Source organism: Kwoniella dejecticola, chromosome 10, assembly GCF_000512565.2.
Source record: "Kwoniella dejecticola CBS 10117 chromosome 10, complete sequence".
Lineage (NCBI taxonomy): Eukaryota > Fungi > Basidiomycota > Tremellomycetes > Tremellales > Cryptococcaceae > Kwoniella > Kwoniella dejecticola.
This window is the reverse complement of record NC_089310.1, coordinates 721,605-744,012: the sequence shown is the minus strand read 5'-3', so window position 1 is coordinate 744,012 and position 22,408 is coordinate 721,605. Positions and strand designations below refer to the sequence as shown.

The 22,408-nt window shown below is 48.0% G+C and overlaps 9 protein-coding genes across 9 annotated transcripts; 3 read left to right on the top strand and 6 right to left on the bottom strand.

The window, feature by feature from the left end:
* Positions 1-37: 37 nt before the first annotated feature.
* I303_107803 (acetyl-CoA carboxylase, biotin carboxylase subunit) lies at positions 38-3,189 on the top strand (the record flags this gene model as incomplete). The annotated part of the gene is made up of 15 exons (XM_018411071.1): positions 38-288; positions 352-454; positions 525-572; positions 643-690; positions 750-894; positions 955-976; positions 1,036-1,349; positions 1,410-1,503; positions 1,559-1,624; positions 1,697-1,717; positions 1,778-1,832; positions 1,889-1,983; positions 2,048-2,165; positions 2,224-2,394; positions 2,497-3,189. The coding sequence occupies 15 exons, from the start codon at positions 38-40 to the stop codon at positions 3,187-3,189; spliced, it is 2,244 nt and encodes a 747-aa protein (XP_018259739.1).
* Positions 3,190-3,546: 357 nt separating this feature from the next.
* On the bottom strand, positions 3,547-4,622 carry I303_107802 (mitochondrial 37S ribosomal protein uS15m; the record flags this gene model as incomplete). The annotated part of the gene is made up of 2 exons (XM_018411070.1): positions 3,547-3,767; positions 3,941-4,622. The coding sequence occupies 2 exons, from the start codon at positions 4,620-4,622 to the stop codon at positions 3,547-3,549; spliced, it is 903 nt and encodes a 300-aa protein (XP_018259738.1).
* A 452-nt stretch (positions 4,623-5,074) lies between these two features.
* Positions 5,075-6,557, top strand: I303_107801 (uncharacterized protein; the record flags this gene model as incomplete). The annotated part of the gene is made up of 5 exons (XM_018411069.1): positions 5,075-5,239; positions 5,423-5,575; positions 5,821-6,138; positions 6,299-6,430; positions 6,504-6,557. The coding sequence occupies 5 exons, from the start codon at positions 5,075-5,077 to the stop codon at positions 6,555-6,557; spliced, it is 822 nt and encodes a 273-aa protein (XP_018259737.1).
* Positions 6,558-7,071: 514 nt separating this feature from the next.
* On the bottom strand, positions 7,072-8,999 carry I303_107800 (uncharacterized protein; the record flags this gene model as incomplete). The annotated part of the gene is made up of 7 exons (XM_065969671.1): positions 7,072-7,250; positions 7,296-7,326; positions 7,470-7,584; positions 7,812-8,098; positions 8,362-8,505; positions 8,680-8,744; positions 8,876-8,999. The coding sequence occupies 7 exons, from the start codon at positions 8,997-8,999 to the stop codon at positions 7,072-7,074; spliced, it is 945 nt and encodes a 314-aa protein (XP_065825743.1).
* A 770-nt stretch (positions 9,000-9,769) lies between these two features.
* Positions 9,770-12,813, bottom strand: I303_107799 (uncharacterized protein; the record flags this gene model as incomplete). Its single annotated transcript, XM_018411067.1, has 5 exons — positions 9,770-10,079; positions 10,182-10,289; positions 10,398-11,623; positions 11,808-12,085; positions 12,234-12,813. 5 exons carry the CDS (start codon positions 12,811-12,813, stop codon positions 9,770-9,772), a joined length of 2,502 nt encoding a protein of 833 aa, XP_018259735.1.
* A 724-nt stretch (positions 12,814-13,537) lies between these two features.
* On the bottom strand, positions 13,538-15,029 carry I303_107798 (uncharacterized protein; the record flags this gene model as incomplete). Its single annotated transcript, XM_018411066.1, has 4 exons — positions 13,538-13,690; positions 13,769-14,082; positions 14,210-14,414; positions 14,541-15,029. The coding sequence occupies 4 exons, from the start codon at positions 15,027-15,029 to the stop codon at positions 13,538-13,540; spliced, it is 1,161 nt and encodes a 386-aa protein (XP_018259734.1).
* A 363-nt stretch (positions 15,030-15,392) lies between these two features.
* Positions 15,393-18,195, top strand: I303_107797 (uncharacterized protein; the record flags this gene model as incomplete). The annotated part of the gene is made up of 7 exons (XM_018411065.1): positions 15,393-15,697; positions 15,862-16,145; positions 16,307-16,508; positions 16,681-17,030; positions 17,200-17,326; positions 17,469-17,732; positions 17,994-18,195. The coding sequence occupies 7 exons, from the start codon at positions 15,393-15,395 to the stop codon at positions 18,193-18,195; spliced, it is 1,734 nt and encodes a 577-aa protein (XP_018259733.1).
* A 161-nt stretch (positions 18,196-18,356) lies between these two features.
* Positions 18,357-20,026, bottom strand: I303_107796 (uncharacterized protein; the record flags this gene model as incomplete). The annotated part of the gene is made up of 5 exons (XM_065969670.1): positions 18,357-18,587; positions 18,686-18,826; positions 18,995-19,594; positions 19,713-19,855; positions 19,945-20,026. 5 exons carry the CDS (start codon positions 20,024-20,026, stop codon positions 18,357-18,359), a joined length of 1,197 nt encoding a protein of 398 aa, XP_065825742.1.
* A 463-nt stretch (positions 20,027-20,489) lies between these two features.
* Positions 20,490-22,077, bottom strand: I303_107795 (uncharacterized protein; the record flags this gene model as incomplete). Its single annotated transcript, XM_065969669.1, has 7 exons — positions 20,490-21,041; positions 21,112-21,182; positions 21,240-21,285; positions 21,349-21,402; positions 21,474-21,578; positions 21,651-21,745; positions 21,846-22,077. 7 exons carry the CDS (start codon positions 22,075-22,077, stop codon positions 20,490-20,492), a joined length of 1,155 nt encoding a protein of 384 aa, XP_065825741.1.
* Between the last annotated feature and the right edge of the window lie 331 nt (positions 22,078-22,408).

Below are 22,408 nucleotides of genomic sequence, written 5' to 3'. Positions count from 1 at the left end.
CTCTCAGCCCATCTCTGTCCAATCTTCACCACAAGCCATGCGAGCGATATCCCGATCTTCTCGTCCAATTGCCTCCCGCTTACCCCGCGGCAGCTCGTTCGCTCCTCCTCTTCTAACGCAAGCGCGGACCACTCCCCTGCCTGTCAGACGACGGGTATACACAAGGACTCTAGCAACCGCATCTGGTTCTATCACTTCCTCCCACACATCTCAGACCGCTTCACTACTGGATACTGAGAGCGATACTAGCGTTAAGCCTCACTTCAGGAAGATTCTCATCGCTAATCGGTAAGTCAGCTTCCACAACCGTCTATATAGTACTGAACGAGCTGTTTGCTGAGACTCTCCCAGAGGGGAGATAGCATGTCGTATCATTCGGAGTGCTCGTAAGCTAGGAGTGAAGACTGTCGCGGTATACAGTGAAGCGGATAAAGATTGCATACACGTCAAGATGGTACGTTTAGCTGTCTTGACCTTTTCGCTTATATCAGCTGAAATATCTGCTGACATGTTCTGGCTTTCAGGCGGACGAGGCGTATTGTATAGGTCCCGCACCAAGTACAGAAAGCTACGTGAGCAGTTCATCAATTGGTCCCTTCCTGTTTTCATGCAAGGGATCCAGCTGAAAGAGGACCGGATCAGCTCAATATAGATAAGATACTAGCTGTAGCCAAAGCCACAGGAGCACAGGTTAGCTGGCGAATCTTTAAGCCTCTAACTCGGACAAGAGCTGATCCAGTGCGACACAGGCGATCCATCCAGGATACGGCTTCTTGTCTGAAAGTTCAGTCTTCGCCGAACGCATTAAAGATGCCGGTTTGATCTTTATCGGTCCGCCGACAAGCGCGATAAAGAGTATGGGATCCAAGAGGGAAAGTAAGGAGATCATGACTGGTGAGCTGTGTCTCATCGACTCCGATCGTCCCGTGAATAAGCTGACAATGGATTCCTTAGCTGCTGGTGTTCCTTGTGTACCGTGAGTCCAGTATCTTGGCTCGACTTTTAGCCACTTGTCTGACCTGAGCCGCATTTTAGGGGATATCACGGATCAGACCAATCCCTCTCAGCTCTTTTGAAAGGAGCCGAACAGACTGGTTATCCTTTATTGATCAAACCCACTCACGGTGGCGGTGGAAAGGGTATGCGGATAGTCAGGGATCCTAAGGCGTTTCAAGACGAACTTGAATCAGCTAAAAGAGAAGCTATCAAATCGTTCTCAAATGATGAAGTTTTGCTGGAAAGGTGGTTAGAAAAGCCTAGACATGTCGAAGTGCAGGTGTTCGCTGATACCCTCGGAGGGTGTGTGGCCCTTTGGGAGCGGGATTGTTCGGTGCAAAGGAGACATCAAAGTGAGTTCAGCTATTTCCACACATTCCTGTCATGTTAGCTGACAGTAGGGCTTTGACCAGAGATCATCGAAGAGGCTCCTGCGCCTGGATTAAGTGCGGAGCTGAAGAAGGATTTGGCGGAGAAAGCGGTGGCTGCTGCCAAGGCTGTTGACTAGTGAGCTGCCATTCCGGTTCCGGGACACAGATCAGCTAATGAAATCCGATGGCAGCGTTGGAGCCGGTACTGTTGAGTTCATCATGGACGCTGAGACGGGAGAGTACTTCTTCATGGAGATGTGAGCTTGAGCGTTCTAACTTTCAGCATCTTCTGATTACACGAGAAAATGCTGATACTTCTGAGACTCTAGGAATACGCGTCTTCAGGTCGAGTGAGACAGCTCGCTTGCACTGTTCAATCCACGTTATTTCGCTGACAGCCACGCCCTCAGACACCCAGTCACGGAGATGGTGACCGGCGTAGATCTCGTAGAATGGCAACTATCCGTGAGTTCAGCTGAGAGAAGCAGATACAAGCATCCAGCTGATCAACGAGAAATCAGATCGCTGCAGGAAACCCCTTGCCGTTGACGCAAGATCAGATCCCTTGTATGGGACATGCATTCGAAGCTCGTATCTACGCGGAACGACCTGAATCGTAAGTCCACTTTGCCCCTTTCACCGCGATCCGGGAAAACAAGCTAAGATAAGGTGGATCACAGGAATTTCTTGCCGGACGCGGGGAAGCTTCTACATACAAAGGCACCGGTCAATGTACCGCATCGCCTTGAAACCGGATTCTGGGAAGGAGATGAGATCAGCTCGTATTACGATCCGATGGTGAGTCATCATCACCTAAACAGATCAGCGCTGGCTGACATGAGGTAACGGCGGGAAGATATCGAAACTCATCGTGCATGGACCGGATCGATCATCTGCCCTATCCCTCCTGCGCACAGGTCTTGACGAATATCAAGTAGTAGGCCCATCGACCAATATAGAATTCTTGAAACAGGTTGCAGGACATGAGGTGTTCGCTGCTGGACCTGTCGAGACCAGCTTCGTACCGGTGAGCGTTTGCCTAACCGCTGGAAGTTCTCAAATCAAATACTAGAAATGAAGTTCATCAACTAAGTAACGGAAGAAGCTGACTGTTCTTTGCCATTTGTAGACATATCAAGCCGATCTGTTTCCCCCTCGACAGATCCCTGATGAGATTTTAGCTCAAGCAGCTCTATACCTTACTCTGCGAAGCGAGAATGCGCATAAAGCACTAGGTACGGGACCGTGGTCTCAGCTCGTCAATCGCAGATTCGGCGATATCAGTAAGAGGTCCTACAAGATCGACGATCACACCGTGGAGATCTACCCTAGGGAATCAGGATCCGGCTCGGGCTCGGGCTATGCAGTCAAGATCAACGAGAACGAGCAAGAGATCAGTATTGGGCACACTGAATTATCTCAAGACGGTATAGAAATTATCAGTACGATCAACGACAATCATCTGAAATCAACTATCGTACCGGTACATAGCAAGCAGGAGGAGAAATTACACATTTTCAACAATTCATCTCATTATATCTTATCTCATCAACCTTCTATCCTTGAAGATCCGTCCGCGTCCTCTTCGAGCTCTACTCAATCTGCTAGTGGCGGAGGAATGGTATCTCCGATGCCTGCTACGGTTATTGATATTCGGGTTTCTCCCGGAGAGAAGGTGGTGGAGAATCAAGTGCTGGTAGTGCTGGAAAGTATGAAGATGGAGATTTCGATCAGGGCGAACAAAGATGGAGTGGTCAAGGATATTAGGGTTACGAAAGGCAAAGTCGTTGAAGAAGGTGAAGTGTTGGTTGATTTGGAATAGCCCGTAGCCCGTAGCCCGAAGCCAAGGACCAGACCCCTGGCTATACCGATGTCAAATGAGTCAGCTACTTTGATCATCTCTGTCTTTGTATATTCCAACCAAGATGTAAGAATAGATTGTAGAAGACGTATATGTATACGTGTACGTGTAAGATCAGTCCAATAAAAAGGTTTCGTCCACACCTCGTGTCACCGAGGCTCAGGCTCATTAAATCAGGTTTTGGTAAAGCATCATAGGTTATAGGTGGGGTTATATCTGATGGTAGAGGGAAGGAGGAAGAAGGAAAAAGGTTGACTGGAATGTTGAGACTTACTCGTTAGGAGTGAAGTCTTCAGTGTATCGACTAAGGTTGGCGGTCTAAAAGCTGAATCTCAATTCGCCTTCTACTGCCCCTCGTTCCAAGCCCAATTGACTGAGAAGCCCATCGTACGATTCAGCAGAATTGGTCCGTTTGAAATATTTTAAGTGCCTAGCTCGTTGTTGCACGAGTAAGCGCAGGGATCGCTTGTTCGCTGTGTCTTTGGGGTTCTGAGAAGTGTGCGAGAGGAGATTATGGATTTTCGTCGTGAGTAGAGCGGCTGCAAAAGATCGAGACCAGATATTGGTCAGTCAATCGACTCGTTTTCTTGGTGTTGGTGGGAAGTGTGTAATGGGTGATGTCCAATGTGTAATGTGTAATATGAAGGTCAGATCATGTTCATGATCAAATCATCAAAGAGAGGGAGTGAGTGATCGACAAACTCTGACTCACCTTGTACACTTGAACTACCCGTATCTACCCCCTTGCCAAACTCATCAATCACCCTCTGTCGATTCAGAATCTTTACAGCGTCTTTACTCGCATTCCTCAGATCTAGGATACGCATCAACATTTCCGACTGTTTAGATTGTTCTTCCTCGACTTGATTTCCCGCTACCCCTACCCCTCCTCCTACGCCTGCTGGACTACCTCCATTTGAAGAGTGTGAGTGTGAATTGGAGATTTTGAGCTCCGTTGAAACATGGGGCAAAGTGCCGAACAATATCTCTTGGTCAGAAGGGGATATACCAGGTAAGAAGTGTTTCGGAGTTTCGCCAGCTGCGTAATTCGGAGGAGGGGAATAAGCTATCTCGTCGTAGTTCAATAAGATCTTTGATAATTTCGAATCTTTCCATTCGTTCTTGTTACTGGTGCTATTGCCAGATTGAGCTTGAGCTTGGTTTTTGTATTGGACTCTACCAAGGACGGGATCGATGAATTCTGGTTTTTGGATTTTGGAAGCTTGTAATTCCAGATTGGCGGCTTTGCGCCGTTTAGCGATGAGTTTGCGCTTGGACACGAGAGCAGGAGAAGAGGAGGAGAATGAGCGTAGACCGAGTCGAGAGGGGCCTGCGATGGCGCAGTTGGCAGTGGCGGTGAAGGAGGAGCGTATAGTGGGTAGGGCGAGAGACATCTTGGTGAGATTGTGGTATTTGCGTGCTATTGGGCTGTTTGACTGTTCGTGTCTTGCGTTGAGATGCGTTGTAGGAATGATATCGAAGACCAGGCGAAATCTGTAAGGACCAACTCGAAGCAAGTCCTTGCTCTTCTGACTTTTTGCTCGTCAGCCAAACGGGGTTTTACATAAAGTGGCAGTTTTCTTTTCGATCTCACGTGACTCTGCCGATTATCGGTTCCGATTCCCGATCTACGGTGATTAGCCGTGTCATCCACCGTACAAGTAGAACGTCATCATTGGTGATATAAGTTACCAATGAGAATGCAGTAAGAGCAGTAAAACAACGAGCTCATTTCTTCTTTGGTTCTTGTGCTCACTCTTACAATTCAAGTCATAACAACAAAGTACAGCTGAATCTCAATCCCACCTCTGCTGACCTGACTCCGCGACCACTCACCCACCATACAATGTCATTCCGATCAGCTACCAGACTTTCCTCTCGACTGGCTGCCCGAACAAGGGTCCAGTCCGCTGCAGCCCCCGCTTCTAGAAGATGGGCTTCTTCAGGAGGTGCAAAGCCAAGTAGCGATACTACCTGGATGATCGGGTCTGCTGTCGGCTTCGGATCTTTGGTGAGCTGCTCCTTCCTGGTCATACCTTAGCTTGAGCCTTATTCTCACGCACCATGTCTCGTGTATCGACATCGCCTCGTTTCGTCTCGTGTTTCGCCTCATATCGAATCGCATGGATGTTCTGTAAAACGTATAAGTGTATGAATATCTTTGAGCTAATCTACGTCACCATTGCTATGATAGGCCACCTTCCTCCTCTACCCCTCAAAGGCCGATACTCACGCAGCCCTTCACTCGTCTGAGCACGCTCAACACCGAGCCGAGATCAACGAGTCTGCTCCGACCGTAGCGGCAGGCGATGCCATCCAAGCTACCGACAGCGGAAAGTATTCTCCTGTAAGTGTTGTTCAATTCATCTCAATACACATTCTACGATTATCGTTTGGCTTTCTCTATGTGTCTCGCTCTGCACTTGTGTCTATGCCTATGCCTATGCCTGTGTTTGTGACTGTGACTTTGACGTCCGAACCCAGTTCAGAGCGAGGATACTAGTTTCTCCGTCTCCGTCACATGAAATAATGACCAATCGATATATCAACGCTGACAATCTTGTTTGCCATTTGACCTTCGCGTGTCCGCAGAAATCAGCCGACCCTTCTGATATCCACAAACACGCCGACAGAGGACCAGAGCGAATCCCAGTCAAGAAGGACGAGACCAAGACGATGCCTTCCAATCTCCTCTTCAACGATTCCTTGAAGCCCGAGGCCCAAGGCGGGGGCAAGAACGCCAACGAGACTGCTAAAGCGCAATTGGCTTCCGGTGATTCCGGCAAAGATTCTCAGGACCCAGCTACTGGAAAGGGCTCGAGCGGCAGCGAGTCCGGTAGCTCCGGTCAGGGTGGTGGAGAGGGGGAACCTAGTCAGCAAGATGTGAAAGATAGTATCAAACAAGCTGAGGTGAGTCCCCTTTTTCCTATCCCTTCATTCACACCCACAGATCTGCATGACCCCGCATCCCACATGTATAAGATTACCACACCGCAATCTAAAACAGACTCGTGTCTTCTCCTGGACATCACGATGGGGGATGAGGCTGATGTGATCGACACATTTGTAGCAAGCAAACACCCCTAAAGCGGCTATGGACCAAGAAGCCAAGGGCGCCGACAATTCCTCAGAGGGCAAACAAGGCGGAGGTGATGGGGAACCCTCCGCCCAGGATGTCAAGGACAGTATCTTGCAAGCTGAGGTGAGTTTGATCCGGATCCTGTAAAGCGTCTTTCTTAGTACCATGTTGATTGTTTTTTTTTACGCCCACGCAGCGAGCAAACACACCCAGAGCAGCTATGGACAAAGAAGTCAAAGAATCGTCATAGGTCGATCAACCGATCAACTGGGGCTCAGTCTTAAGAAAGAGAAGTATGGAAGAAAGGAAAGCATAATTTGATGAGAATGCGGGGGATGTGGACTTGACTGAGCTCAAGCTCAAACGCTTGAATAACTTCGAAGGGCATATCTACCTAAAATGCAGAATATGAAGTGGGAGAGAAGTGGGGAGATAGCAGAAAAGCAAACAAGGAAAGGAAGAATGGAAAAGTAAAATTCAAAGTAGAATACAGATTCAAAATCTAAAAGTTCAAAGTCAATAATGCATAAAGCCATACATCTATATCTCACAGCAGATCCGCAAGTTTCCCGAAGGATCACTTCCCTTCACTGATCGGGCTTTCTGTCTTGTGCTCACAACATCGATAGTCAACCATAATTGAAACCAGGACAATATCAATTTTCTGACTATGGCAGAGCAGAAAGGGGGTCATATTCACCAGACCTAGACCGATTCATCTATGTTCTGCGCTCTATGCTCTAAGCCACTCGGGCACGGATATTTCACCTAATTATCTCTCCAGCTGCAGCAGTACTACTACCTAGTACCTTCCTGATTACATCTAAATTCACACCCTTCCCTCCTTTGGCACTTATCGCCAACAACCTCTCCGTGGCTAATTCATCTAAGAGTTTTAATTGTTTCTCCGTAGTACGCATTTCTGGAGGTACGGTACTTTCCACTGCTGGCGTCGAACTTGCGTTTGAGTTTGAACTTGAACTTGAACTTGAACTTGATTCCAATAATCTAGATACAGCCTATCACCTCGGAATCAGCACGACTGTACAGCTTACTTCGTAGCGTGATGAAGTGCATTGAGAAGAACCGCATCCAGTCGGAGTCCGGCTCGTTGTGACACTTCGCAAAAACTGGTCTGTTTTGTAAGTTTTTGGGAACTCACCAGCTTTATACCCCACCAAGTCCTCGTTCTTCTCCCATTCACCGCCGGACCAGTACTCTCGTTGCCTTGCATCTCTAACGACCGTAAGAGATGTTTCAGGGAAAGTTGATAGTCCCTGTAGCAATGAAGACGTCATCAGCATCAGCCTCAGCTTGAGTGTCAACATTGAATCAACATCAACATCGATCGCAACGGCAACATCGGCATCGGCATGAACATCAAAAGGAATTCCAATTACGGATATCATGAGTGTTCTCTCTATTATCTTATCTTCAGAGCGTGATGCGAGGGACAGTGCAACCACGATTCATTTGACGAAAGTAGAGAAGTGAAACCACTTACCCGTGGGTATAAGCGACCTCTCCAGCTCTTCGAACGGCATTCTCATCCCATGGCTGTATAGCCAGCAAGTGCCCCAAGGCATCTAACGACTGAACGTACATCCCTAGATCGCAATACAGTTCGGAAAGCAAGGACCATCCGGATGGGTCTGAGTAGAATATGTCCAGGTATCGAAGCAAGAGCGGGATCGTCGTCTGCTCTGCATGAGTGCTCGAATTGGAGGTTGAGGTTGAGGTTGAGGTTGAGGTCGTGGAGAGGGTGAGGGAGATGAGTCGTTGGTGTGCTGACTGTGATCATCGTTATGTCAAAGGCAAGATTGTTATTAGATCAGCTTCGCTCAGATATAGACATGAGGCGTGACAGTCTACGGGTGTAAATGCGTCGGCCTTCTTGATTGGTGATTGGGGTACAGTATAAGCAGGTCAAAGTCCAGTGAATGACAGAGTCTGCAGAGAAGCGCAAGAAGCGAGCGAAAATGAGAGGGGAAGGCAAGAAGGGCCAAAGAAAAAGACAAGCAAGAAACCAAGCAAGCAAGCACAAAGAAACCCACCACATTCGTCTCGTCAATTTTCAATAAACCCTCATATATCTCCCTGGCCTGATCCACTCTTCCTTGCGATTCAAAGAACAGTCCATCTAATATCCTCACTCTGGGTGAATTCGGGAACTTGCTTCGAAGTATCTTGATTTGCTCCTGACATCGACACGATGAAGATGAAGTTGAGGTTGAATATCATTATATTAGCTTGGCTCGTCCATCATTGTCATGCTGATGCGATGACGCCAAGGTACATGTATCGTAGCTCCATAGTTACAGATGATGAAAGCAGAACGCAACGCTCCAAGAACGTCAGAATCAGAGACTCACTCTAGATAACTCATGTTGTCCTAAATCCAACGCAGCAATAGCCACCTGCTCCCTCAATGCCCATTCTACAATTTATTTCATGTATATTTCTCATCATCAGCATTACGTCTTAACCAATCTGCATCTGCGCTGTTCTGCGTTGATGGGGCTTCGATTCTTTCTGCCCGAGCCCCGCTGCTACTTGAGCTTCACTCACCTTGATCACCCATCACCCCTTTACCTTTATCCAGCACCCTCCGACCCAATTCAATCACTTCTTCAGAATGCGGTACTCCAATCGTACGCCATCGCGCCAATGTCTCGAGGTCGGCGGAGGACATCCTAGCAGTGACTAATGACTTGTGACTTGTGACTTTATAGCTTCAGAGCTTTGACTTGTCCAGCTTCGAGCTGCGGCGCTGCAAGGTGCAAAGTGCAAGGTGTCCCTGTGTTGTGTTGTACGAGTACGACGAGTAGGAAGCGAGATCCATGACAAATGCCAAACGTTGCATTCACCAATGGGACCAGAGTCGAACACACACGGACGGCCTCCACCAAACAAAGTAAACGTGGCACAGGTTATCTCTCTCTCATTTACTGGACTCTTATACTCTTGTGCTAATTCTAACTATCTGTCATACTGTATGCCGCAATATTTTGATGCATATGCATATAATCATCAGCATGCTCATCATCTTGTCTGTCAGATGCTGAGTAAGGGTATATAAAAACCGACGTATAAAGAGATGTAAGGTATACTTGTGTTATATCATGTACGAGTAGCACAGATGTTCATCGTACCATGACAACGAACATGATTCTCCTTTCGATTTCGATTTTGATCTTGATCTTGAATGACCTCATTCATTTCGATTTCGATTATAGCCGCTGTCAGCGCATCGCCAATGCTACAGCTTCGAATCCTCAGATCTTCCAAGATGATGCTCCTGCCTGTCTGCCCTCTCCTCTGCAGAACTTCTTTCCTGTACTATTGTGCCCGTACTGTGGTCTGTTTCTGTTTCTGTTTTGCCTGTCTCATCGTGTGCCATTCTCACTTGTACTCTATCTCACCGTCACGTTGAATGGACCACACCTGATCGAACGCCCAGACCTACTCCCCCCATTCAAGCCACTCGCCATACGCATTCGCCCTTTCCCCTCTTAAATACCCTTCAAACGTCCTCTTCAGCACCGTACTCCAACTCAGATCAACCTCATCGTCCATATCTTCTCGCGTAGTGACTAAACCATCACCCTCAACTTTCGTTTCTCCTAGCTCACTATCACGATCTCCGTCTTTGATCAAGTTGGCTTGACCAGCTAACGAGTTCAACTTGGCAGCTTCCTTCAGAGCTTTTTCACCTTTGATGAATCGTTGGCCTAGATCAGGGAAATTCCGCGACGGGTCGAATGGCATCCACCTAGACAATCATCAAGTCAAACCAATCAGTCCAGTCAGCATCATCCACCATCCGGACCATGGCCACAACATTGCTCTGTATCGATACAGGAATAGAACCCACCAGAAGTTATGAAAATGATACGAGAATGCTCCTCTGAAGAAACCGTCGAATCCAAGCGGTTGTGCACCGGCAGTATCGAATTTATCGTTCGAGAAGAAAACAGAGAATCTGCGTTTGTCACGAGTACCATATCAGCTCAGCTCAGATTCAGTCAAAGCCAAAGTCAGAGTCGAATGAAGCAGCAACGAAGTAAGAAACCAATGCGGAATCACTCACTCTGGGAAATAAGGGAAAGGCGGTCGTTCTCTTTGATACCTCTCCATATTCAACCACGCCGGATCAAACAGCGCGTCCGGCACCCTGAACAACAACTTGTCCAAGCCCGCATCTTTCAAGTACCTACTGACCGTCATCGGGTGGAAGTCCAAGCCGTTTTCCAGAGCAGTCTTAAAGAGGAAAGTTGCCAGGGCAGATTTCTTGTGGAGTTTAAGTACCGCTGTATTATATTTCTGATGCCACGACCACCGGTATGCGAACTGTCCTCTGTAATTCCACAATTCTTCCCAATCTCTCAAGAAAAGGGTATCCGCATCCAGGTAGATCCCTCCAAATCGGTACGTCAGGACAAATCGCGCCATATCACTGAGAATTACCGATAATCGATCGTAATCTGATTCACTTGACGAGCCGACTTTCTCAAATACACTGTCTTTCTTCTTCTTGGCTGCTGTCGTAGCTGGAAGTTCTGTCGTATACTCACTTTCTCCCACACCGTCGATATTCTGTTCATCTAGAAGTTCACCCAATTTGGGTCCTTCCTCCTCTTGCGCCGTTGTGGTAGGCTGCGCTTTTTGCTGTTGTTGTTTATAGACATTCCCACCAGAGTTGAAGATCTGCATATCCCTCCAATGATCTTTGAGCTCATCTATACCGTCGAGCTGTTCGGTTGTATTCCACATTTTGAACTTGACCACTTCTCTGAATCGTTCATCTAAAAATGGTGCAGACCATGGATTGGTAGCCAGACTCTCGTACATCTCTCTCTTTGCTGACGGGTTGGGAACAGCAGCTGCTGGTCCGGGGTTAATCCACACCCAGAATTGAGGTCTACATGTACCCTTGACGATATCGGAAGATGCCCCGAGAGGTTTATCGAGACCGAGGTTTTGGGTGAAGAGGAAGGACATCACTGCCATGTACGGCTTATCTGTGAACGGTCCGGCCCAGAACATGTGGAATATACGAGGATGCAGTTCGTCGCATGCGGAGCGGGAGTCGAAAGATGCTGAAACAGGATAAGGGTTTTGAAGGGTCAAAGGCGATCTAGATGGGTCAACAGCAGCGAGAGGCGTCGAACGAGATGTCCAGTCGTTTCGCTTTTCTGGGGTGGTCGCTTCGTAGTACATCTGCTTGTATTGGGATAGGTAGTTCCCCCGGCGCACTCGCCCATTACTATCTAAGCCTCCACCAATACGCAAGAATTCTAAGCAATCTCGGACGTACTGGAGATGTGGTAGACGAGTCAGCGCCCGGCTTGTAAGTCAAAATCCCTACAATCACGTCCGTAGAACAACCGATATTTGCACCTGAGCCCATCAGATATGTCTCCCTTGCTGACCCTTATCCGCACTTCTGCATGGAATGACCACCTCACTGCCTGCAAGCTTGATTGACGCCAAGACTCACTTTATTCGTGCCGAAATCGCACTTTTCCAGCACAAGATCCAGGTCCAATACCGTACCAGGCGCCGGACGAGGAGCGAAACCAGGTTGGTTTTCCCTCGTGTCCCAGGCATTCAAGTAACTCCTTTCCGGCCCTTGACCTATCAAGTTGATTTTCGGTTGCGAGGGAGAATTTCGATTCTGATACGCTACTAACGGTGTTGGTGACGAGGGGGAAGGAAGTAAGGATGAGGGTACTATGGGATTATGGAGTTGGGGTGGGAGTGGTATATGGTCGGGTGCTATAAATGGGAAGGACTCGTCAGTTTGTCAATTATTTTCAGAAGCCGCTGAGTCCCAATATAGGACAAATCGAAGCTTGCTTGCCAAAGTGAATGATCGAGGACAAGGACAGGGACAAGGTCAGAGACAACGACCACATAGACTCACGATGATGCGTTGAAGGATAATGACCACTCAGGATCTCCCATTCCCATATCAGAGCCGCTTCCTCTGGGGTAATCACCGTCGTATCCGGATCCACGAAGGGCGGAGACCATGTCGATCCTCCTCTTCTCGTCTTCTTGAATCCCAATAAGAACAATCCCAGAGTGAGGGTGATCAAGAGGAAGGCCAGTATGCGTATTGGCGAATTCAGGCGGGGTATCCTCGAGTAGAGTCTGGGTGGGATGGGTAGGTATATCTTTATATACCGACCTCTGGAGTGTGAGTGGGAGTGGGATTGAGAGAAAGATGAATGACGGGAATGCGAGTGAGATTTCGGTGATGACAAGCCATTTCCATTCAAGTAGTTATCTGAGCTTGAAGAAGAGGAGGACGAGGTGAAGGAGGGAAAAGGGAGATAAAGAATGGTGAAGAATCTACCGTATCCTGCTATTTGCGCATGAGATGATCCCCCATGAGCGGAATCTAGTTTACGGTCGGCGTCCCATGCTGTGGTCGGTAAAGGCGAGCGACGGGGTTTGGTCGATGAAGGTGTATGGCGCTTGACCTGACCGAATAACGACATGTTGATTAAATTTTGGCTATTTGGCTTTGGCTTTGGTTTCGAAAGTTCAGATGCTGAATCTGGTACTGCTACTGCGGATTCCGACTAGCTATCTAATATATCTTGTGATGGGTCGTCCATATACTGAAGCATCCGTCACACTTGTCGGCAGCTGTGCAGGCCCTTGGTTGGATTGAATGGTGCGCTCGATATGTCCTTCGGTGCTGTGGACCGTACAAGTGTAAAGTATCCACACCGACAGAAGGCTGTACTTTTCGGTCGTGACTTCGGTCCCAAGGCGATGAGCTGCTCAAACTTGAGCTATCACTTTTTCGGTCGCGTATATTGTTCTAGTTGATCAGAGGCGAGAAGAAGTCATCGTGCTTGTGACTATGCTGTGAATAGTGAAGATGCAAGATAACCAAGCAGTTGACAGTGATATGTAGAGTAAAAGTTGGAATTCTCGAGGTCCAAGCGTAGTCATTGTCATGGTAATATGGTAACGAGATGTGCACCAAAAAACCCTAAAAGCGCCCAGACCTTTACAACCGGAACCATTCGCACGTGGCACATACTTATATCTTAAGCTTACTCCCGCAGTACCACGATTTGTGCATGTCAGAGGATTCAATATGGCAAGTATGATGCATGCTTGACCATGATGCTTGGGAATTGCGGTATATGCTGGTGTAACGCCCACACGTATTTCCCCCGCCCTCTCCCCGAGTCCGAGGTGACTTCAAGTCTACACTCTGGATAACCAGCCCATCCACAAGACCTGGCTCATAGCCATGAAAAACAGGAATTGGACTCTTCTTGATCGCTGCGAATGAGATAGCGTTGTAGTGACAGTCGAGACGGACGCGTCGGGGAGCAAGACGTATTTGAGAGATCGAAGCTATCATGGCACAAAGAATTCACAGAATCAGCTCATTTGAACGTTTGCACAACGGACTGAAACAAGCGTTCGACTTACAAGGAAGAAAGCATTGGCCCCGAAAGTATAAATGAAAGAAGACCACCAAATAATCCTACCGAATCCAAGCATGTTCACAATGATCACAGCTATGATACCGACGAACTTGTATCCGCCGTAGCCTATCAACTCTACCCCTGAGGCGCCACCGCCTCTAACGTCGAGCAAGTAACAGCCGAGCTTGATAGCGCAGAACTCAAGGATGACCACTGCGAGTGATTTCGAGAGGGATACACCCAAGACTTCAGGGTGGAAGCGCGATTGAAGGCCTGATGCCAGTGCTGATAGTAGTGTGTACGTGACGAGGGCCATTGCTAAACACGAACACGGAATTGAGTCGGGGAAATGTCAGTCAGAATATTCGCATATGGGTTCCAATCCGAGCTTTGCCTTCTGCGGTGTGGGGTATGAGTATGTTCGGGTCAGATGATATATACTCACTGGGAATATACAAGTCAGGAGCATTTATATCGTCTCTGGGAGATTGCCATCCCTCCATTGCTCCGTCAACCGTAGATCGTTTCACTTGCCTCGACCAGGTCTTGTTTTTCCATGGGAAAAGCACCAGCCGGAGCTTGTTCAGCACATACGAGTTGGTCACGGAGAACGAGACCTTAATCAAGTGCAAGGGTAAGTATCGCGTAAACTAGTCACATTTCGCAGTGTTAGCTAGACGTTTTCACTGGAATTATGCGGTTAGATTCGATGTCACCGAGTGATGAGGGTGCGCAAACACAAGTCGTTGATGGGTAATGATATGAGCTCGACATACATTCTTCTCCACATAATCTTGACCGGCAGCTACAGCAGACTTCCCAAACTGCACGCCCATCTGCGCAGTCGCATCATTCATTCCGGGCCACGTTCCCCCAAACGCATTATTACTCATCGAGCTATATCCTTGAGGTCCGGGCGCATGAGTATGACCAACACCCACGCCTACGCCTACTCCGGGGGTATTTCCACCGTACCCACTTCGCGTATTTGGATTTTGTTGACCAGGAGCATAAGCGTTGAAAGAAGAAGAAGATCCACTTCCTCCACTTCCGCCATTTGAATTTGACTCGCCGACTGGAGGACTCGAGTACCGTATATAACCGTCTTGGGAGATACGTTGCGCCTGGGAATAAGGGGACGAGTTGGCTGAGCCCCCTCCGGTGGGCGTGTGCGGAGGTTCGGGAGGTGGATAGGCTGGATGAGTCGGTTTGGGGTGTTGCAACGGAGGAGGAGAGCGGGAGGACATGTATGGTGGTTGAGCCATTTTGCTTTACGGTTTTGCGGGGCGGGCGAGTCTACCAGCTGATTCAGATGTTGGAAGCGGTCCTATATGCTCCTGAGAAGCCCCTTTGGTCTAGGATTGCGGACAGAGACTCTTGATATTGGAGATGCTGCGTTTGTGCTTTGCATAGGTTTACGCGTCATGCTTCCATCCTACGTCGTAGCCGCAAACGTGGATGCGGACTCACTCTGGGAAGATCTTAACCGGGTCACTAAAATAAGGATATTTCCCATATTTTCATTCGAGATCATTTAAGTTATTTCGCAGATGATTTCTATTTTTACAGGAGCAGCAACGTCTCATCAATCCGACTTAAGACAAGCCAAGAAGACCCACCGAGTCATGATGAGTATGACTGATACCATCTCACAGCCAGTCGAGGCCGCTGGAGTCGCTCAACCAAGTATGGAAATCGACATCCCTCACCCGCAGATCATTGGCGATGAGCAAGTACCGACCCTCGCTGCTGAAAGTTCGACTAAACCTCCACCTCCCCATTCCAAGCGACGTAGGGGGGACGAGAATGACGAGCCGCGAGAGCCATTATCAGAGGTGATACTCCGTCGGTTGACTCGGATCAAAGAGGGCGATACGGTCATGCTCCGGCTTCCTAGTGATGCGATCAAGGTGGTCACTATCGAGAAGAACGGGTGAGTTTACCTTTTTTCTCGTCGCAAGCGAACACAGTCACCCCAGTCCAATCAGGAAGTTGTACTGTATGAGCTTGTTGCGGAAATGAGAATAGCATGAATTCAAAGTCGAATTATTCGATCTCATCGCATCGCATCGCTGACCCATACTCCGTGCGTTGCAGCTTGATCCAACTCGGGAAATACGGTGCATTCCCTGCTTCTCAACTACTCAACCTACATTACGATATCACCTACGAAATTATCGGCGGGTCTGCGTCAACCTCAGCTTCTGGAACTTCAACTCCTCTACCGTTTTTGGATGAGGATGCAGCTATGAACGACAAGAGGGGCAACGGAAAGGGGAAAGGAAAAGGCAAAGGGAGAGAGAATGATATCAAGAGTAATCCGGGCTGGAAGAACGTTTTGCGTCCTCTTAAAAGGCAGAACGTAGTGGAAGCTGTCATAGGTCAGTTTCGCTTTCACTCGCCAATTCTGTCACTGTCACTGTCAATGTCAACGTCTCTGTCGAAGAAATCCAATCTCCTGTGTCATATCGTATTTCATAGTCAGTCTCTGAAGAATCAAGAACAAGATACTGACCGGGGAACATGCTCTAATGTGGTATAGACGATATAACAGAGACAAACGAACATATACATGATTTACCCGAAATGGAGAAACAGACTTTATCCCATGAAGAAATCGCAGAGCTCCGAGCTCAAGGGATGAGCGTAGAGGAAATTATCAAGAAGCAGGAGGAAAGCCACGAGAGGTTCAAGTTGAAGACTGAGTTCAGTAAAGAGAAGTGGAGAAGGCGGAAAGAGAAAAAGTGGGTCACATCTCTCCCTTCTTGACCCATTGCTCAGCATGATGAGGACCTGATTCACACAAAACCGGTATTCGTTCTGGACAACTCGCTTTGAGCTGGACAAGAATAAGAATTTGAGAAGTTTCACAATGCTGACTTTATCGATTCGTCGTGCTCGTTGTTCGTTGAACAGATTCTCAACGACTGTGCACCCCTTATCGCCCTCCATACCCAATATACTATCCCATTACTCCGACCGATCCCCCGCCTCAATCCTGCATCTACGTATGGACACCTTATCGCAATTACTGAACATGGCGAACGTCCGCCCTGGAGGCAGGTACCTAGTAGTGGACGATACGGGTGGACTGGTGACTGCTGCGGTATTAGAAAGGATGGGCGCCCAAGGGAAGATATTATTATTCACGAATAGCGATTCTCCGCCCGGCTGGGGTGTGCTTAATACGATGAATATCAGTGAGAGAGAGTTGGAGTGTGTCAAGTGGTTAAATTGGATGGAGGCTCAAGATGACTACGAAAGGCGTGAGTCGACCGCCTCTTCCCTTATTTCTATCCGCGGGTCTTAGTGTCTTTGTGTTCAAATATTCCATAATTTTGTTAACTTTTTCATTGTGCATTTTTTGAGAACACGGATCCTGCAATCCCAAGCAGAAGGGCATGCTGACATGAGGTTTCCCCAAATCCCGTGTAGCACCCCCACCACCGGAAGACGAGAACGCCAAACCGGCCAAAGTCGCTCAACGTCTCCGAAAACATAATGCCCAAGTGGCTGAGTTGAACGCTACGAGGGATGAACTGCATCTAGGTGGTTGGGACGGGTGAGTGGTGATTGCATCAGCTGTTCTGTTTTCACCTTGCCAATTCGAGCTTCGAGCTTCGACATTTGACTCTTGGGCTTTGAGAACTAAGCTGACGATTATTTCTCGTTTTCCAAATGGAACTTGGCGCGCGGTCTCTCAGCCTAATCATAGCTAGCACTCTGTCACCCATATCCATCTTATCGTTCCTATCCCCCTTCTTACTCGGCTCGGCACCTTTAGTGGTGTATTCACCACACCAACAAGTCCTAGCTGAGCTTCTGGCTTGGTCGAAGAAAGATCCGAATTATCTACACGATACACTGAGTGAAAGTTGGACTAGGACGTATCAGGTTCTACCCGGTCGAACGCATCCGATGATGAATACCAGTGCGTCAGGTGGTTATCTTTGGTCAGCTATCAAAGTGTGAGTGATGAGTTTCGAGAATTCAATATGCAGTATCTGGTATACAATATTCGGTTCTTTTCTCTTTTTCTCCGTTTCTTCCTGAAAATCCTAGTTGTCATAACGATCTTCTTCGTGTTTTGCTTGAATCCATCCAATCTGGGTTCCTTGTTCCCTTGTTCCCTTGTATCCTTGCCTTGAGCAGTTAAACGCGTTTCAAACACGATTACGAATACGATCATTGGCACGATCAGCTGCTGACATGATTTTGGGCCGTTGAAGCCACCCAAGTGAATATCGATCCGACTCGCATTTCAGGATGAAACGGCGCAAGACGGGCAAAGCAGCTGAGAAAGAGATCCCACGGGTTTCCCTTGAAGGTGCAACTGAGAATCCTGCGACGAGAGCTGAAAATGTGGAGGCAGTTGTGGAACCTTCAGTCGAAATTGCAGAAGGAGAAGCGGAAGTTGAACAGGTGTTGTAGACGTCGGATAATCTGACGATTTGCCTGCGTCGGACGCTGGATGTATCCCGCCCATTTGTGCAATGCAGATCAAGTAGATCACTTGGTAGCAATGTCACACGATACAATACTCGTACAACATGCATATAACATCACATCACGGCCTCCTCATTGACCTCAACTCAACTTGAAGGCGGCAATACCTTGTCAAGTATCTGAGCTACGTTTGAAGATTCCTCTGAATTATCGCTCAAGATCTGCATCCGATCTAAGATTTCTAAGATGTTTATCGATTGTTGTGCTGCGTCAGTTTCGGAAAGCACACTCCAATTTGGGGATGGGGTAGGAAGAGGCCAGTCGAAATCCTGTACTTTCGTATGATTGGTGTTGGCATTGGATTGGGTGTGGGGCAGCTGCATTTCCACATTGACATGTGATCTATTAGTATAATCCGTGATTCGTGACTCAACAATCTTATCGTATCTAAGTGGGTTTGAGAGATAGGACTTACATTGTTCGTTCGGTCCGTCGAGCGTGATTGAAGTAAATCCTCGGGATATCCGCCGAATCTAAGGGTCTTGCAATGTTCAATGACAGGTAAGGAATTGACATTGAGCAGGATTGTATTATTCGTCGACGTATGTATTCGGAACTGAGGTCGACCATGGCGTATATATAACTATCCATCAGCTTCAATCGTCTGCAAAGGAGGAAAGAGATATACAATATGTACACATTCTCTGGTGACAACGCAAACGATGTAATGATAAGAGACTCAAGCAGAGCAGACCGAACTCGGAACTCCGAAATCAGGACTCACCTGCTGACAACCCAAAGCCAATACCGAATCTTTCACCTCATCCAACAATGCACTTCCCCTCATCAAGGGTGTAATCAACAAACACCTTTCAAGGGACTTGCCATGGATCGCGGTAATCTCAGCTGGGGCTTCGTTGTCGTTCGGGATCGTAGATGGACGGTTATGGGGAGTAAGAGGAGTCAGAGCAGCCAGAGGACGTAGATCTATAATACAATCTCTCAGGTTCGACAGGTTCAACGTATAATTCCCCTTGACTCCTTCGGGTGGGCGGATTGGTCGATTGGACAAGTGGGCTATCGTGTGGGTGTGAGTATGTGAGTTTGAAGAGCCAGATCTAGGTGTAGCGGCAGGTGTAGATGCGGACCCAGCTTTCGTAGGTGTGCTTGCGCCCGAATTTGACTGGTCCTGATTTACGGATGCCGAAAGATCATATGGTCCGGCTTCGGGCCTAGGTACAGATGAGGAAGATGTTGATGCTGATGTTGATGTTGACGCAGCAGCACTAGGTGTAGATTTCGGCCTCGACTTGAAGCTGAATTTGGATTTCGGTTTATCTTTGGCTTTTAACGATGAGAGCCTGTTCTCCAATTCGACCAATGACTTTCGAGGTACAATGTAACACAATTCAGTCATCGGCATATTTGTAACTTAGCTCGAAGGAGGGGTGCATCCGAATCGAATTCTCGACCGACTGGAACGCATTGCAGTGACAACTCACTTTCTCGTATTTCACCCTATCATACACGGGTATCAAGCTCGATATCTTATCCACCTCAGTCCGGAGCGCGTTGATCCTTTGGCTAAGCTCATTGGTATCGGATGACCCTTGTGTACCCGAGACAACAACCAGGGAATCGATCTCTACAGTACAAGTATCCAATCAGCTTACTCCGACTAATCATGATGGTGAAGTTGGTCATATGGCTTCAGCTTTGTAGGCACATACATACCTTCCCGTTGTTTCGTGAAATATGCGTGGAACTCAGCAGCTTGAGATGTCGATATCTTGCTGTTACCGTTACTAGTTGACATGTTCGTGGATTATTTCAAGGCATACTCCCCAGCAGCAAGATTAATGAAGAAGTAGAAGAGGTCAACCATTCGAAACGCGCAAAAAGGGCGCGGACCTGCAAAGTGGAGGGAATTCGCAACGTGAATGTCTAACGCGTTCGCCGCAACGATATTGACACCAGACATGAATGTCAGTTCTTGATGGATAACGGGCCAGTATGACGCCGTTCACTGGGCGGACAAGAACCTCAAGCCCCCAATATTCATATCCATAATCATATAAGTACATTCAGAACGATAATTTCTTCAACGAAATAAAGACAAAAAAGCGATATCTTTAATCCTCTTTGATCTTGTGACATTTTTCCTGTACCAACTCCGAGATGGAGGTCGCAGTCTTTGGCAAAGTCCATAACCATCCGCCAACCAATTCTCCATCATTATACCAGCAACAACTTGAGATCGCGAAACATCCGCATCAAGCCTACACGGCTCCCTCCCTATTCCTCGGCGCACCAGTCAAATGAGCCGTTACCCCCTCATTCCTCGCTCGTTCCCACGCTTCATCCTCTTCCTCATTCCCAATCCTATACCCTCTTTGCTCGTCTCTCACATCCAATCTAGGGGGCGGAGCGTGTCCCGTCAAGTGCGCAGTGACCCCTTGAGACTGCGCTCTTTCCCATGCATCTTCTTCTTCCCTATTCACCGATGTCTCTCCGCCGAATCCCGAGCGAGTTGCAGGCGGGGGTGCACCGGAAGGTGGAGCGTAGTGTTCATGACTGTGGCCGTCTTGTGCCCAAGATGCTTCTGGATGATAGTCGCCTTTCTCGTAGCCGCCAGCAGGGGGCGGCGGGGCATTGGCTGGAGGACCAGGGTAAGGGGGCACCATCCATTGTTGAGATTGGTTTTGAGGCGGTGGTGGAGGATAATACCCTTGCATAGGGAAAGACTGTGCCTGGACTTGTTGACGTGATCGGATGGAGGAAGGATCGAGGAGTTGTCTGTTATAGGAAAGCAGAATGGACGCGAAGAGGAGCTACGAAGACTCGGTGACGTTAGCAAGATTGCGAGGAGTGAATGATGATGATGATTGTGATGCGACTCACGGAGATGATCAAAGTCAAGAAGAGCCATGCGAAGACGGACCATGTGCCTCGATCCCACGCATTATCACAGACTGTACGACAGAAGTCAGCTTGCCATTGTCTGAATATGAGCTCTCAAGCCCACTCACTGGTCTGAGCTTGATCAGTGTTGATTGTGGTCGTATCGCCGAGGCCCTAGATAGGCACAAGACCGTCAAAAAATGTGTTTTTCGGATTCATAGCGAGCAGAAAACTCACATCGAAGCCAACTTGACCAGTCTCGTTTTTGACACATTGACTGATCAGGTCATTCTACATGTAGCGGAGTTTTGTCAGTCGTTAATGTCCCTGCAAACAAGGGATGACGCTGATTGGAGGCTCACCTTCATCGCGAAATGGATGATAACCGAGAGGATCTGATTTCCAACATTCACTAAAATACCGACAGGTACGAGGATAACGAACAGTCTAGATAGACTTGATTTTTGCTATCCATCGCAACGAAACATCATTAGTCAGTCACACTGGGCGAAAGGTTAAGAAGGATGGTGTGGACTCACTACAATAGCAATGAAGATGCAAAAAGCCTCGATACCCGCTATGACGAAGTATAGAGCAGCTTGAACAATATCAAATACCTTCATCTTCGATGTCTCTATATCGGAGATAGCAGATTCGTCAGTATATTGAACGCAACGTGCAGTTGGTCCATTCGCAATATATGTAGCGCCAATTAGTTATAGAGACTGGCTTACCATTGTCGTTGCCCAAATCCCTTAGACTATCGACTCCCAGTGCTATACCGTAGATAAGACCTAGACCAGCGGTGAAGAATATGACCGGTCGAAGCGAGTACGGGTATACTCTCTGCACGACGGCAGTGTACCGAGGTGGTGGACCTGTCATACCAGAGCCATTAGACGCAGGCGGGAATGACGGGAAAGTGGGAGGCGGTGGTTTAGTCGGGTCAAAAGTTGGATTCGACATGGTGTGTTGATACGATTTTGGTTCGGTGCCGATGCAAGCCAGCACCGATATAGTATTTATAAGTGTTTTTGTAGACCGTAAGGAAGTGGTTTTGTCACGACCCAGAAGTATTTTTAGAATGAATTGGTAGGTAGAGGTGGCAAGTCATGACCAATAAAGATGTTACGTCGTCAAGTTCAGGTAGGGTGGTAAGCGTCGCGGAGTTACGGTTGATCAAAGGATGTCGTTGGTTAGATGATGATAGGAGGAATATCACAGGCGAAAGGAGAGAGATCAAAGTATGTAAAGGAGCCAGCCGTCAGCATGTTCTAGTTTAGTCTCGTCTCGAGTC